At 48.4% G+C, this 12,330-nt stretch overlaps 1 protein-coding gene across 5 annotated transcripts in view; it reads left to right on the forward strand.

The window, feature by feature from the left end:
• TMEM178B (transmembrane protein 178B) overlaps positions 1-12,324 on the forward strand; it is a 349,130-nt gene extending 336,806 nt beyond the window's left edge. For 3 of the 5 annotated variants that reach the window (XM_082473133.1, XM_082473134.1, XM_082473136.1), the window contains one exon: positions 10,155-12,324. In XM_082473133.1, the coding sequence (XP_082329259.1) occupies positions 10,155-10,405 (251 nt within the window). In that variant the 3' untranslated portion in view covers positions 10,406-12,324. The remainder of the gene's footprint in view (positions 1-10,154) is intronic. The other 2 variants (XR_014266844.1, XM_082473135.1) reach the window with 2 other exon arrangements.
• Positions 12,325-12,330: the final 6 nt, after the last annotated feature.

Genomic DNA, 12,330 nt, shown 5'->3' on the forward strand with positions numbered 1-12,330 from the left:
TCTTGATTCATTTCCTCTCTAGAACTCTCTTTCCTGCCCTATTTGGAAAGCTCTTAGCTCACCACAGACCACCAGGCTCAGATGTTCCCAACTTTTCATTCCCTGAAGCATGGAATATCCAAGGCCAGGTGGGCAAGAGTGGAGTGGGCCAGTGGTTGCTTCCCCTGGGGGATATTGTTTTTTAATGGGGCCAGTGGAAGCAAGTGTGATGTGTAGTTCTCAGATGTTTCCACAATCAAATAGTTTGAGGCTTTACAGCGAAATCAAATATTTGCTCTGTTCCTTATACTTTGGGACCGTCAGCAAATTATTTAATTTGGGATTATGATGTGAATTATATAATTTATATGATGTGTGTATATACATATATTAATGCATATACATATATGATTTACATAAATATATGTAATCTCACAGCAACCTCAAGAGGTACAGAAGATACAGAAACTGAGGCTTGGCTTGAGTCAACTGCCTCTGCCTGAATTAACCCTTGTGATCACAGAATGGCTTCCCGGGAGAAACAATGGGGGTGGTGTTTTAACAAAAGAAGAAAGAAGGGAAAGTGTACTGTGTAGACTAAAAACAAAACAAAACAAAAAAATAGCTCTCACGGTCCACTAGGCAATAGGTGTTTAATAAATGAATTTTATAATAATTTAATAAATGGATTAGCTGTAAATGTTGCCTCTATATTCCAGGGGAACCACGGTCAGAGCCTCTACAGCACTTACAAAAGGTCCCCAACTCATGTCACCTAGCTATTCCCAACCCTTCTCTTAGGGCTGCTTCCTTTTACCCATCCTGGTTGAGCCACAGGCTTCTTTGCAAACCCAGCGATGTCATGATGTAACTAACCCCCACTGGATGCTGAAACCTGAGCCCAAAGATAAGTTCCCTTACCAAGGAGGGTCTCAGAAGTGTATTTTGAGATCTTCCAAATTCCGTGGTTGGAGTGCCAACAAAGCCCACAGAATGAAGGATCCTGAGTGAGCACTGTCTCTGGTCTCCGCTGAGTTCAAGTGCTTCCTGGTTTGGCACTTGCCCTGCGACGGGGCCGGGAGAGAATGGAGCGGGTGATGGAGGTGAAAAGCAGCAAGCACAATTTTTCTTGTCTTCCAGAACAATTTTTCTTCTCCCTCACTTAAAGCTTTCCATTTCTAACATCATACCTTACATATAGAAAGCAATTTTAACTTCTCTAAGCCTTCTCACATTTATTATTATCGCTCTTCAAAATAATCCTGCGGAGAGGGTATTATTCTGATGCTGAATTTCCCTAAAAATAAAAATGCTTCCTGAAATCCAGGGTACCCATTGAAACGCAAGGTAGATAGGCATGTACCTGTGTGGGCACACGCGTGCACGCACACACAGGTACACGCACACGCACGCACACAAAAACACCTCAGCAACCGCAAAACGATTTAGGAGAAAGGAGGGTGGGAGGGCCAGCCGGGATATCGCCTTCATTCCCTTCTGGGTTTCAAAGCCCATATTTTCATTTAAAAGCTCCATAGCCCAGAAATCCATTTCCTCCAGTGATATGGATTTACTGGGCAGTACTGTATCTAATATGAAAGGAGACACCACTACCATAACCAATTCTGGAGAAAGTTACAGTCTAGCTGAACACAAACTAAAACAGAGAACAAGAGAAGGTTCCTATAGCTAATTGTCAGATTGCCTGTTCCAGACCAGAAAAGTTTTAGGGCTTCTGAAAAAAATGTGGATTATCTGGTGCTGGGCATACTCAGAGAAGGCTTCTTGGGCCATTCCGGGCTTGGACTGGGCCATAAAGGATAACTGCCAGGATAGCGGCAGGGGCTCTGTGCAGACTGGGTAAAGGATGGAAATGGCAGAGTCCAGTCAAGGAGACTGGACAGTGGCGCTTTGACCTTAGTAAATTCCCATCACAACCTTTGAACCCACTGATGCTCTCTTCCATTGGCTCAGCCCTTTAGGTGTTTCCCCGAGTTTGAAAAGGCTCAGTCTTGGATGTAGAGGTCACCAGGGCCAGTGATCTTGTGATCAAATCTAACATACACCCAGAAGAATAAGTGTCGTGATGGGGATTGAGGGCGAGTAAGCGTAGATGCGTTGATGAGATGGAGAAAAAGCCACACGACGCCCAGCAGCTATTGTTTTGTACGGCTGTGTTTAGATGCCTGTTTTAGTTACAGGTAGCCATAAAGTCTGGAAACATAGCCTTATTTTATCATGTATTGTAACGTTCTGTTAATAAGCCAGTTATTATATATTCACCTGTTGTATCAGATTGCAGTGGCTGCCAAAACAAAATACGACACACTGGGTGGCTTAAACAAGAGAAATTCATTTTTTCACAGTTCTGGAGGCTGGAAGTCCAAGATCAAGGTGTCGTCAGGGTTGCTTCCTCTGAGGCCTGTCTCGCAGCCTTTCAGGTGGTCTCCCTCTTGCTGCCTTTTCATGTGGTCTTCCCTCTGCACGCAGCTGTCTCATATCTCTTTGTATGTCCTAATCTCTTAGAAAGACACCAGTCACGTTGGATTAGGGCCCACCCTAAGAGCCTCATTTTCACTTAATTAGCTGTTTAACAGCCCTATCTCCAAATACAGTCACATTCTGAAATATTGGGGGGATTGGGCTTCAGTATAGGAATTTTATGAGGACACAATTCAATCCATGACACCCATGTTTCCAGGTTTGGTGGCTACCCTGGAGATATGGAAAACCAAGGGATGAGACTCCGTGTTCTGTGATAGGAACGCGGAGCCTTTTTCTTTAGAGTCAATGCCAGCCTATTTGAACCAGCGAGTCCCTTTCGTCGCTTGAGCTGAGGATGTGGCATTACTGTGGCATAATCATGGCCGGACGTAGACCAGCCTTGCAGTGTGCAGACATAGACTCGGGGATACAAAAGCCGCTTGCCTTGCGGGTGAGGTGGCATTCACGCAGTGACTGCCTAGAGCATCTGCAGAGTTTGCAGAATGATGGATGGTTTTGTCTTAACTCAGGGCCCCATCCCCTGCAGTGTGTTCTCCCCCAGAGCCTGTCACCACCCCCTGCCTCATCCCAGTGAACCCCTAAGGCACCTTGGCTGTGAAGCCCCATGTGACCTGCCTGCTGGCTGCCGCTGATGCAGTGGTGTATAATTCAACAGTAATTTATATTCCATGCAGGTCTGAGCAAAGCTATAAAGTGCTATCAAGAGCTAAATGCTGCTGAGGCATTTAATCTAAGCAAAGGAAGGGTTTGTATACATCAGCTTCCTGGGATGCATACCACTGTTAAAGGAGGAGGGATCCTTTTTCTGTTTGCCAATTTGCTTCTTTATGGTTTTAAAGCTCAGAGGGGGCGGAAGGGAGAGAGTCTTAGAGAGGATTGGGCTGCTTCCTGACCTCCCTGACACACACGTCCGCGAGGGCACTTCTGCAGAGACAGCTTTGCAGCGACCTGTGGGGCTGGGGTCAGGACAGAGGCCCTCTGGCCACCATAGCAACAAGGCAGCACGTGAGGGTCAGGGATAAGCAGGCGTCACTCCTTATTCCCAAGAGCAGAAAATGTCACACAGATGGATCTCTGGCCCTGGAAAGCTGCAGAAATTGTACTCCAGTGAAGTTTTGGGTACAACTTGGTCACAGAAAGAATAGCTATTTGGGAAAATGCCTCTGCACACAATATGTGACCACCCTGGATTCCTGTGAGAACCTTCTTGAGGCCCTCGGTTTCCTAGGCAATGGCTTCTTGAATTAGTAAGAGCACTTCGCTGCCTTGCCTGAGACCACGGTTTTGACGCTGTTTCTCCACGGGGTCCGTGGCTGTGGTTTTACCGCATGGCTTCTCCAACAGTCCCTGAAAGAAGTGGAGACGCGTTCTCCCCTCCCCTCCTGTGGACGCTGAAGCAGCGGCCACGTAGGAGGCCCCATCTCGCCCGCCTTACGTACCTGCAGTCACTGCTCGGAAGTGGGCTGAGCAGAGGTTGATGCCAAAACTCTGAATATCAGCGTAAAAATATCTTGGTAATCAACCTACCACGTGGTACTGGGATAGAACCATTTGGGGTTGCAGATTAAGTGCTCCCTGGTGATGCTTCAAGGTTGCAGAAGAATTAACTGCCCCAAAACAGTGCTCTCCTGGCCTGGCATTTCTTAACGTGGCAACATACCCAGGGATCCAAGTTTCTGTGCTTCCACTGGGTTAATAAGGCTTTAGGTTTTCTGTAACCTACAAGCGAGGATTCATTTTTGTAGTCATTGCAGTATCACCGATTGGCCCCAGAGTGCAGGGCAGGAGGGAACGTGTAGGAAGGGTGACCAATGTGTACTAGTTAGCCCAGGTCTTTCTAGTTTTAGGACCAAAAGTCACACTTACTAGGGACACACCCTCTACCCTCACCAACTCCCAGGCAAACTGGGATGGTTGATCACCCTTCTAGGAAAGCAAGACTTAGAAAGAAAAAGAAGTCGGAAACTGAAGGGAATTGGGGATTATGGGGGAAGCACTGGAAATCCTGTGTGTAGCCAGGGAGTACCTCAAACGTACCGTGTCCCTGGGGATTGGGACGCAGAATTACATAATAATGTGATACCACATACTATCACATAATCCTATGAATCACTCATGTTCTGGTGGTAGTTCAAATCAGAGGAGAGGGTGAAGTGGCCAGAAAGAGTATGGAATGTGGGTTCAGAGGAGGAATGGAAGCCCCAAGTCTGAAAAGACAAAGGAGGAGACAGACAGTGACATCTAGGGAGGGGGGGAACCAAGCCTGGATCAAGGGGCAGCTTGGAAACTCAGGGAAGAGATATCCATCCAGGCAGGAGGAAGTTGTCAAACAGCCAAGAAACTAAAAGTGGGGAGGAAACTAGAATCTAATATTCAGCAACCAGAGAAACATTAATTAGAGATGGCAACAACGCGAGGAGGTGGGTGAAGAGGCTGTATTTGGTGCTGGGACACGAAGTCGGCCGGCTGGGCATGGAAACTCTTTTCTCTGTCTCGCCCTCACTCAAGCCTCAGTGGTGCCTGGAGTGGAGGGGTGGGGGCGGCCGGGGGGGCGTGCGGCCAGTGATCCCAGAACACCACACAGCCCTCGCCCCTTCCAGCTAGGCGCCGACGGGACACGCAGACACCAGTGACTGGGGCTGGACCATGGGTTGCCAGGTGACATCATGGGTTTGATTCCTTAAAGAACTCCAGGTGGGGATGGTCATCCAAGGAAGCAGGTGCTGTGTTTGAATCAAAAGGAAGCATCTATGTTTGCAGAGTTCGTTACACTCCTTGGCCATGCCTTCCCGCTCACAGGTGGAGTTTGCAAATAGGGACACCAGAGGGGTCTGGAGGACACTGGTCCCTCTATGCCAGTGGATCTTGTTAGCACCGGCTCTTGGGCTGCGGGCACATGGGGTGGTGTGGTCTCATCTAACTGGACTTCCTGAGTTCTGAGTCCAAATGTGTGCGAGTCCTGGCACGGAAAGGGTAATTAGATGTCATTTCTCCTTCCAGCCCGCTGCAACTGACTAGTTGGGGCTGGCTGCCGGGAGGGCTGGGCTGAGTAGGAGTCTGAGGCCCCTTCCAGGACCAGCAGGAATGAGGGTTGAGATTGATTAGCTATTTCTGCCAAAGGCATGGACTTGAAACTAATAGAAGAGCCATTGCACTTTGCTGTCCAAAGCTTTACAGTTCCTATAATGACCTGCCTTGTGGTCCCCTTGTGAATGGACAAGGCTGGTGCTTTTCAAAAATGTTTAGATCAAATGAAATTTCACGTGGAAACAGATCAAAGCAGGGCTATTCTGGCCAAAGAGAGGAGAGAGGGCTGGGGGTCTCTTTTACTCCCTCTTCCTTTCCCAGTGGCAGTTCCTGAGGCACCTCCATCGAACAGGGTTTGAAAACCACTGGAGGAGGGACTACTTTAGGAGAGGGTCAGGAAGGATCTCTCTGAGAGGATGGCATTTGAGTTGAGATCCCAGAAGATCTCAAGAAGAAGGCCATTCTTCTTAGCTAGAGTACAGGGAGTATGAGGGTCAAGCTGAGAAATGAGGTCAGATAGGTAGGAAGCGTCCACTCAGGTAAGGCCATACAGGCAGGGTAAGGAAGGTGGGATTTAAATTTTTTTTAATATCACTGGAAGAAGAAGGCAGGGAACCAATGATCTGTTACAGAGGTTCTATGGGAGATGATGGAAGCCTGACCAGGATGGCAGCAGTGAGCATTTCGGAAGTTAGAGGCACGATGGGAGTGTGGGATGTGGACATGCCTTCTCGACTCAGGCTTAGAGACCTAGGACACTGGGGCACTGGGGTTGAAGGAGGGATGCTCTCCAGGCCAGGTGCGGACCCCCTTCTCTTTATTGCCTGCGGACACCCTGTTCATTTTTCAAGACACTGCTTCCTCTGGGAAACCTTCCCTGGCCCGGCATAGTTGTCTCTTACCATTTACTTCTGGGTATTAGCCCTTCTTTTCCTAAACATGGCTAAATATAGGAGCCACCTTATAGTTGTCTGCTCCAGCTCCCCGATTTTACAGATGAGGGGACCAAAGATTCAGAGCTGATACTAAACTCGGGTCTCTTAATCCCCAGTTTGGTGCTATTTTCACTTCATCCTCAGCTTTTCATTTATGTCTGTCTCATATCCCCAGCGAGATTATAAGATTTTTTTTCATCTTTTTATTTTAGATTTTATTAAAAATTCTTAAGAACAGTGATCCTATCTTATTCTCCTTTTTATCCCCCTAACATCTAGCATAATGCTTGGCACAAACATAGAAGTTCAACAGATATTTGCTGATTGGCTGTTGGGTACACCATGGAGCCTGCGGCCGCAGGAATGTCCCCTTCCGTCTGCCCCATTGCAGTTAACCTGCCTCCCCAGACCTGACATCACTTAGGTCTGACAGCCACGCTGCTGCTGTTCCTACTTGCCTAGCCAGTGTTACAGCCAGTTCTGGCCACACAGCAGAGCCTTGCTCCAAAGGGAAGGGCTTGGGCAGTTCTTTTCACTGAATTGCTAGCTGTGACTACAGTTAGTCTTGGAGGCTGATTGGAATTAGGCTCAAACCCCAAGCCATGGGGGGGAATTATTGAGAAGATGTGACCGTGCATTATTACGTCTGCCTTTCTTGGATAGTCACTCACCAATCGATAAGTGCTCCCGAGCAATAAAATGACCCAGGCCACGGCCTGTTCCTTGAGGGGAGAGGAGAGCCGCATACCTGCCCAAAGGACCACTGTACTTCTGGGTGAATGGAAAGAGGCTGCAGTCCCCCGTGCTGTAATATCTATTACCACCCTTTAATTGAGGATGCTTTCTAGCAGAGACATTTAGAATCTCAATTAGTTCCCCAGGGAACCCCTCAGAGTTGTTGGTGGTAGGGGGAGTTCTGCACCCCACCCTTCCCAGTTGGTCACCAATCCACAGGTCTGAGACTTGGGCTCATCACCTGAGACACAAAGCTGGGTCAGGTAGGGTCCTTGCGCGCCTGTGCCCCTCATCCCCCCACGCTCCGGTACTCCTGCCGTGTGTATTTCCCGTTATGAATGCACGTTTCCAAACTTGAGTTTATAAGTGCAGAAGTATACTCCGAACGGAAAACAGCCGTGTCCATGGTAGCTGACGGAAGCTGCTCCAACTCTTCCCTCTTTGTCACACCGGGCTTTCCTGACATGTTGCACAGATGACCTGCATAACGGGCCATCTTAAGTGAGAGCCCTCAAAGTTTTTTCCCATCTATGGGAATATTGACGGGAGCTAACAAACCACAGAAATCTTTAGAGGTTCCAAAGTCACAGAACAACTGACAGGAAGTGAAGGCAGGAAGATATCCCAACTAACCCTATTAACATGACAACAAGATGTATGTTATCAACAAGCTGGGCCATTTCCAATTGGTAGGTAATTAAGTCCATATGGTAATTAAGTAATTAGGTCTTCATTTATCAACCACATCTTTGTGTCCTGTCTGCTCTGCTTGCAGAACACCCTTAAAATAGTGTCTATCCAGCTTTTTCAGCTACTGGCAACTTGGGAAGATCAAAACTTCCTTGAGATCGACCTTCTATCCCGGAACAAATCACTGCACTTAATCAGGAAGACTGTACACAATTTGATGAGAAGAAATGTCTCCATTTTAAAAAGTATCCTATGTGGATGCAGTTTATAGAGAGCCCTTGGGTGACCTCAGTCACATCCAGAGCTTCAGTTTATAAGATGATGACTCAGTCCACATCTCTAGCTCAGAAATTACTACCAGGCTCCAGACCCACGGTGCCAAGTGCCTTAACATCCCAAGGGCAGCTCAGATTTGAACTCAGCACGCATGCACACATGTGCGCTCTCTCTCTCCCTCTTCCTGTCCTAAATCTAAATTTTAGTAAATGACGTCATCGCACACTCAGGTTTCTAAACCAGAAATTGAAAGCGTACTTGAGGCCCAAGCAGGCCAGCTCTGGTTTGTTGGAGTTTGGATTCTTCGGAACTGGTGTCAAAACGAAGCTTTCTTCAATTCTGGCACTCCCAAGCCATCACGCTGTCCTTGGCCGGGGTCCCACAGGCTGCCTCCTTCCCTCTGGCCCCCCTCTGCTTCTTCCCTCACCTGAATCTGTGCCTCAAAGTTATACAAAGAACCTCTGCCCTAACACAGGGTGTCACCAGGCCAATCAACAGAAATCATCTGAGGAACTTTTAAAAAGGAAAGATTCCCATCCTCTCCCCAGGATTCTGATTCAGAAAAGTCTGGGATGAGACATAATCCACCCTGGGTACCATCTTAGAATTCCGTCTGAACCCCAGGGCACAGCAGGAGAGACTCGGGGTGCTTTGTAACCCCCCCACTGTTTTCCCAGGTAATGATGGTGCCATATCTGTTTGTACACGATGACTGTCGCTGCACGCATGTGCACAAGCATGTACACGAACACACAAACACACACACATGCACACATACGTACACCTACATGCTTCCCACCCACACAATTTTATTTATGCGGCACCTGTGCCCAGGTCACCCCTGACTCACTGCTTTCCATTGCCTCTACCAGCCATCATTCACTAAACAGTCATTCAGCCCTGCCCTGCTCCCTCCTCGCCAGACCCCTCCTTCCTTCTCCCCTTGACTACAGCTCCTAACTGGTCTCCCTGCCTCTGGACCGCCCTCTGCTCTGCTCCTGACTTAGTGGTCTTTGGAAACACAGATCACAGCCACTGAAGTGCCTGGACCCTTGCAGTACTATCGACCCCACCCAGCCTTTTCCAAACTTTACTTCTTCAGGCCATTGTTCTCCTATCTGCAGTGACAGAGGAAACATTAGACATAGCAAATATCCAGAAAAGCTCTTAAACTCATTTTAGGTACATCAAATATCTATTGGCTAAAAGTGGACTTATAATTCTATTTGATAACATTGTATCTCTTGTAGCAGCCTTCTCATTGGAGGTTAATTTGAGCAATGGTTTTTTTAAAGGAGCATCATTGAATAAGTTTGTGAAATACCTCATAAGACTAGGCTGGACAAGTTAACTTATGTTACTGTGGATTATGAATCTTAGTGGGTGAGAAGTGACATGCAGAGTTTCCCAGAGTTATTGCCTCTGCTGCCATGTCGTAAGGGAGTTATCTCCTAGGCTTAGTGTTCCACAGAAAACGCTGGGAAATGTCATCTTACGGGAAAAGGCTTCCAGGATTTGGATGACTGGTTGGTAAATGGATTAAAGGAAAACCCAATATCGTATGAGACATTGTGTATGGAAAAGAAAAGAATAAAAATGTTTTTCTCTTTAAAGAAGTAGCAGTGGGGGGTGTTTTCTGCGTCTCCAAGGAAAGACAGTGAATTTTATAGGCTTTCGAGAAATGAGCCAGATACTCTCCTGCTTCACTGCACCCTACACAAACTGTCATGTGATATATTTTTAGTATTTTCCCAAAGGAGAGACTCCCCGAGTTTATGCAAGACTGGGCAGTTATTGGAGCACGAGGGAGCCTTGCTACTGTTCCCCTCTCCATGAATATTTCCAAACATTGATCTCGTTGGCAGGTTACTCTTACCTGGATCTCCTCATTGTTCCTACTCAAGAAAATCGAAAATGTAGTAAACCTCACTTCTCTCTTTCTCTCTCCCTCTCCTCTTCCCTTTCCTTCTCTGTTACCCCACCCTTGTTTCTTCCCTTCTCCTCCAGGAACTTTCTGCATCATTTCACTGTGCACCTGTGTGGCCGGGATCAACTTTGAGCTGTCACGCTACCCACGCTACCTGTATGGACTCCCCGACGACATCAGCCATGGCTACGGGTGGTCCATGTTCTGTGCTTGGGGGGGCCTGGGCCTCACGCTAATCTCGGGATTCTTCTGTACCTTGGCCCCTTCTGTCCAACCTGTCCCGAGGACCAACTGCCCCAAATCCAGACCCGAGAATGGGACGGTGTGCTAAAAAAAACCAAACCCATACATATATATATATATATATATAAATATATATATAAATATATATATAATATACATATATACAACAAAACTCAATCACGATGATGCCAGTGCCGAGGCAGAGTGGAGCTGGCTCAGGCACCTGCATCTCGTCGGACTTTGTGTTGCCTCATCACCGAGATGGGGAAGGCGTTCCCATCACGTGGCTCTTCCATCAGTTCTTAACTTTTGGCTCCGTGGTTTCTTGAAGACATCACCACTCGAGATAGTCCCGATTGCCGTCACTCACGAGGATGGGGTGGTGGGCTGGGAAGGGACCGTGCCCGTGGTCTGGGGCGGCACGGGTGTAGACAAGGAAGTGCCCTCCGCTGGGCTGGCAGGAGGGGGACAATACCCCAACACCGATCATATCAGAGAAACAATGCCCTTAGTTCATAGAATGTAACCAGATCTTTGAGGCCATTTCCAGAACCCTTTGCTTCTCCTGCCCTTCCCGTTCTGATTTCCTTCCTGGCCGACCAGTGACACACAAGAAGTGGAAGAGAAAACACACCGAGAAGGGAGTTTTTTTCTTTGCTGCCAAACTTTTGGACAAAGTTCTGGAGGTGGGAAGGGGGAGAGCACAGCGTGCTGAGAGACAAGATCCGCATCGATGAGAAGACAGACACTTCGGTGGATGCTCAGAAAACCAGTCTTACCTTCCAGCTGCCTTACGCCCAGTTAAGCAACAGGCCGCCCTGCCCCGAACCCCACCTGCACTCCCCGGGAAGATCGGAGCCTTGGAGTAACGCTGTAATGAGTGTGTGTGTGTGTGTGTGTGTGTGTGTGTGTGTGTGTGTGTGTGCGCGCGCGCGCGCGCACGCGTGCGCACGCATGTGACAACTTCAGGCAGTTTCCTTTTTTTCTTTTCACCTTTTTAAATGGCAATAGTGGGTTATGACTGTTGTCTGTCATTTGTGGTGGTTTCATGGCCCAGGATGGAGAGCCCAAGACCTAGGAAGCATCATGAGGGGCGGGCTTCTCTGGGGGCCAGTTTTGCAGCTTCAGATCCCTGGAGTGTGTGTGCGTGCGTGTGTGTACGTGTGGATGTTTTCTGAGTGTGGGGTTTTATCATTTGTGTTGCGTTTTTCTGTTATTTTTAGTGCAGCTGAAATTCCCAGAGGGCAGAACCAAGGACAAAACCACTGGGCAGAGGACCTGTGGTGCTTCACATCCCAGTTCTGGGACGTCATGGGATTTAGTCCTCTAATTTTGGAAGTTCAAGACACAGCTGGGTACACGAGCCATGAGCGAAGAGGGGGAACACAGTTCAAGAGGGAGAAGGAAAGTGGCCTCTGTTGCTGTTGGAAAGTCCATATACCAGACAAGACCTTTCACTTCCCATCACAGAAGCTGTCCTTTGTCACTGGACATCCACCCCTTTTGTAGGGGTGACCTGTGTACAGACGAAAGAAAATGGGTCACCTGCAGAGAGAGCCGCCATGTCCCATGGACTCCAGTTTGTATGATATTGTGTAAATTCATGGAGAACTCTTGACTCTTGCCATCTTCTTCCTTTTCCTCTTGGTATTCAAGGCCTCGAACCCCCAAGTAGCCATCTTGGTGGCTAGCACCCAAACAGAGGTGGCCTCCGTCCAGCCCGGTGTCTCAGGCTCGGGTGAGCGCATTGGCACTGCAGGGGTTGGCGAGCTGTGGAGCCAGCCAGCGCGTTGTGAAAGCTGGGGGGACAGGAGTCTGCCAGCAAGAGTGGGCAGCAGCAGCTGACCGTCACCTCAGTGACCCCGCGGGGGCCGAGCAGCCCTGGGGAGGCAAGGAGAGAATCCCCCGAGCCGTCCAGCCATGGGTCAACCGTGTAGCCGAGAATTCAGTTGCTTCATAACTGAATGTGCTCTGGGAACTTTGCCACCCACTCAGCAGCCTTCCTTCCCAGCC

Source organism: Balaenoptera physalus (genome assembly GCF_965194825.1).
Source record: "Balaenoptera physalus genome assembly, chromosome: 8".
In the NCBI taxonomy this organism is placed as follows: domain Eukaryota; kingdom Metazoa; phylum Chordata; class Mammalia; order Artiodactyla; family Balaenopteridae; genus Balaenoptera; species Balaenoptera physalus.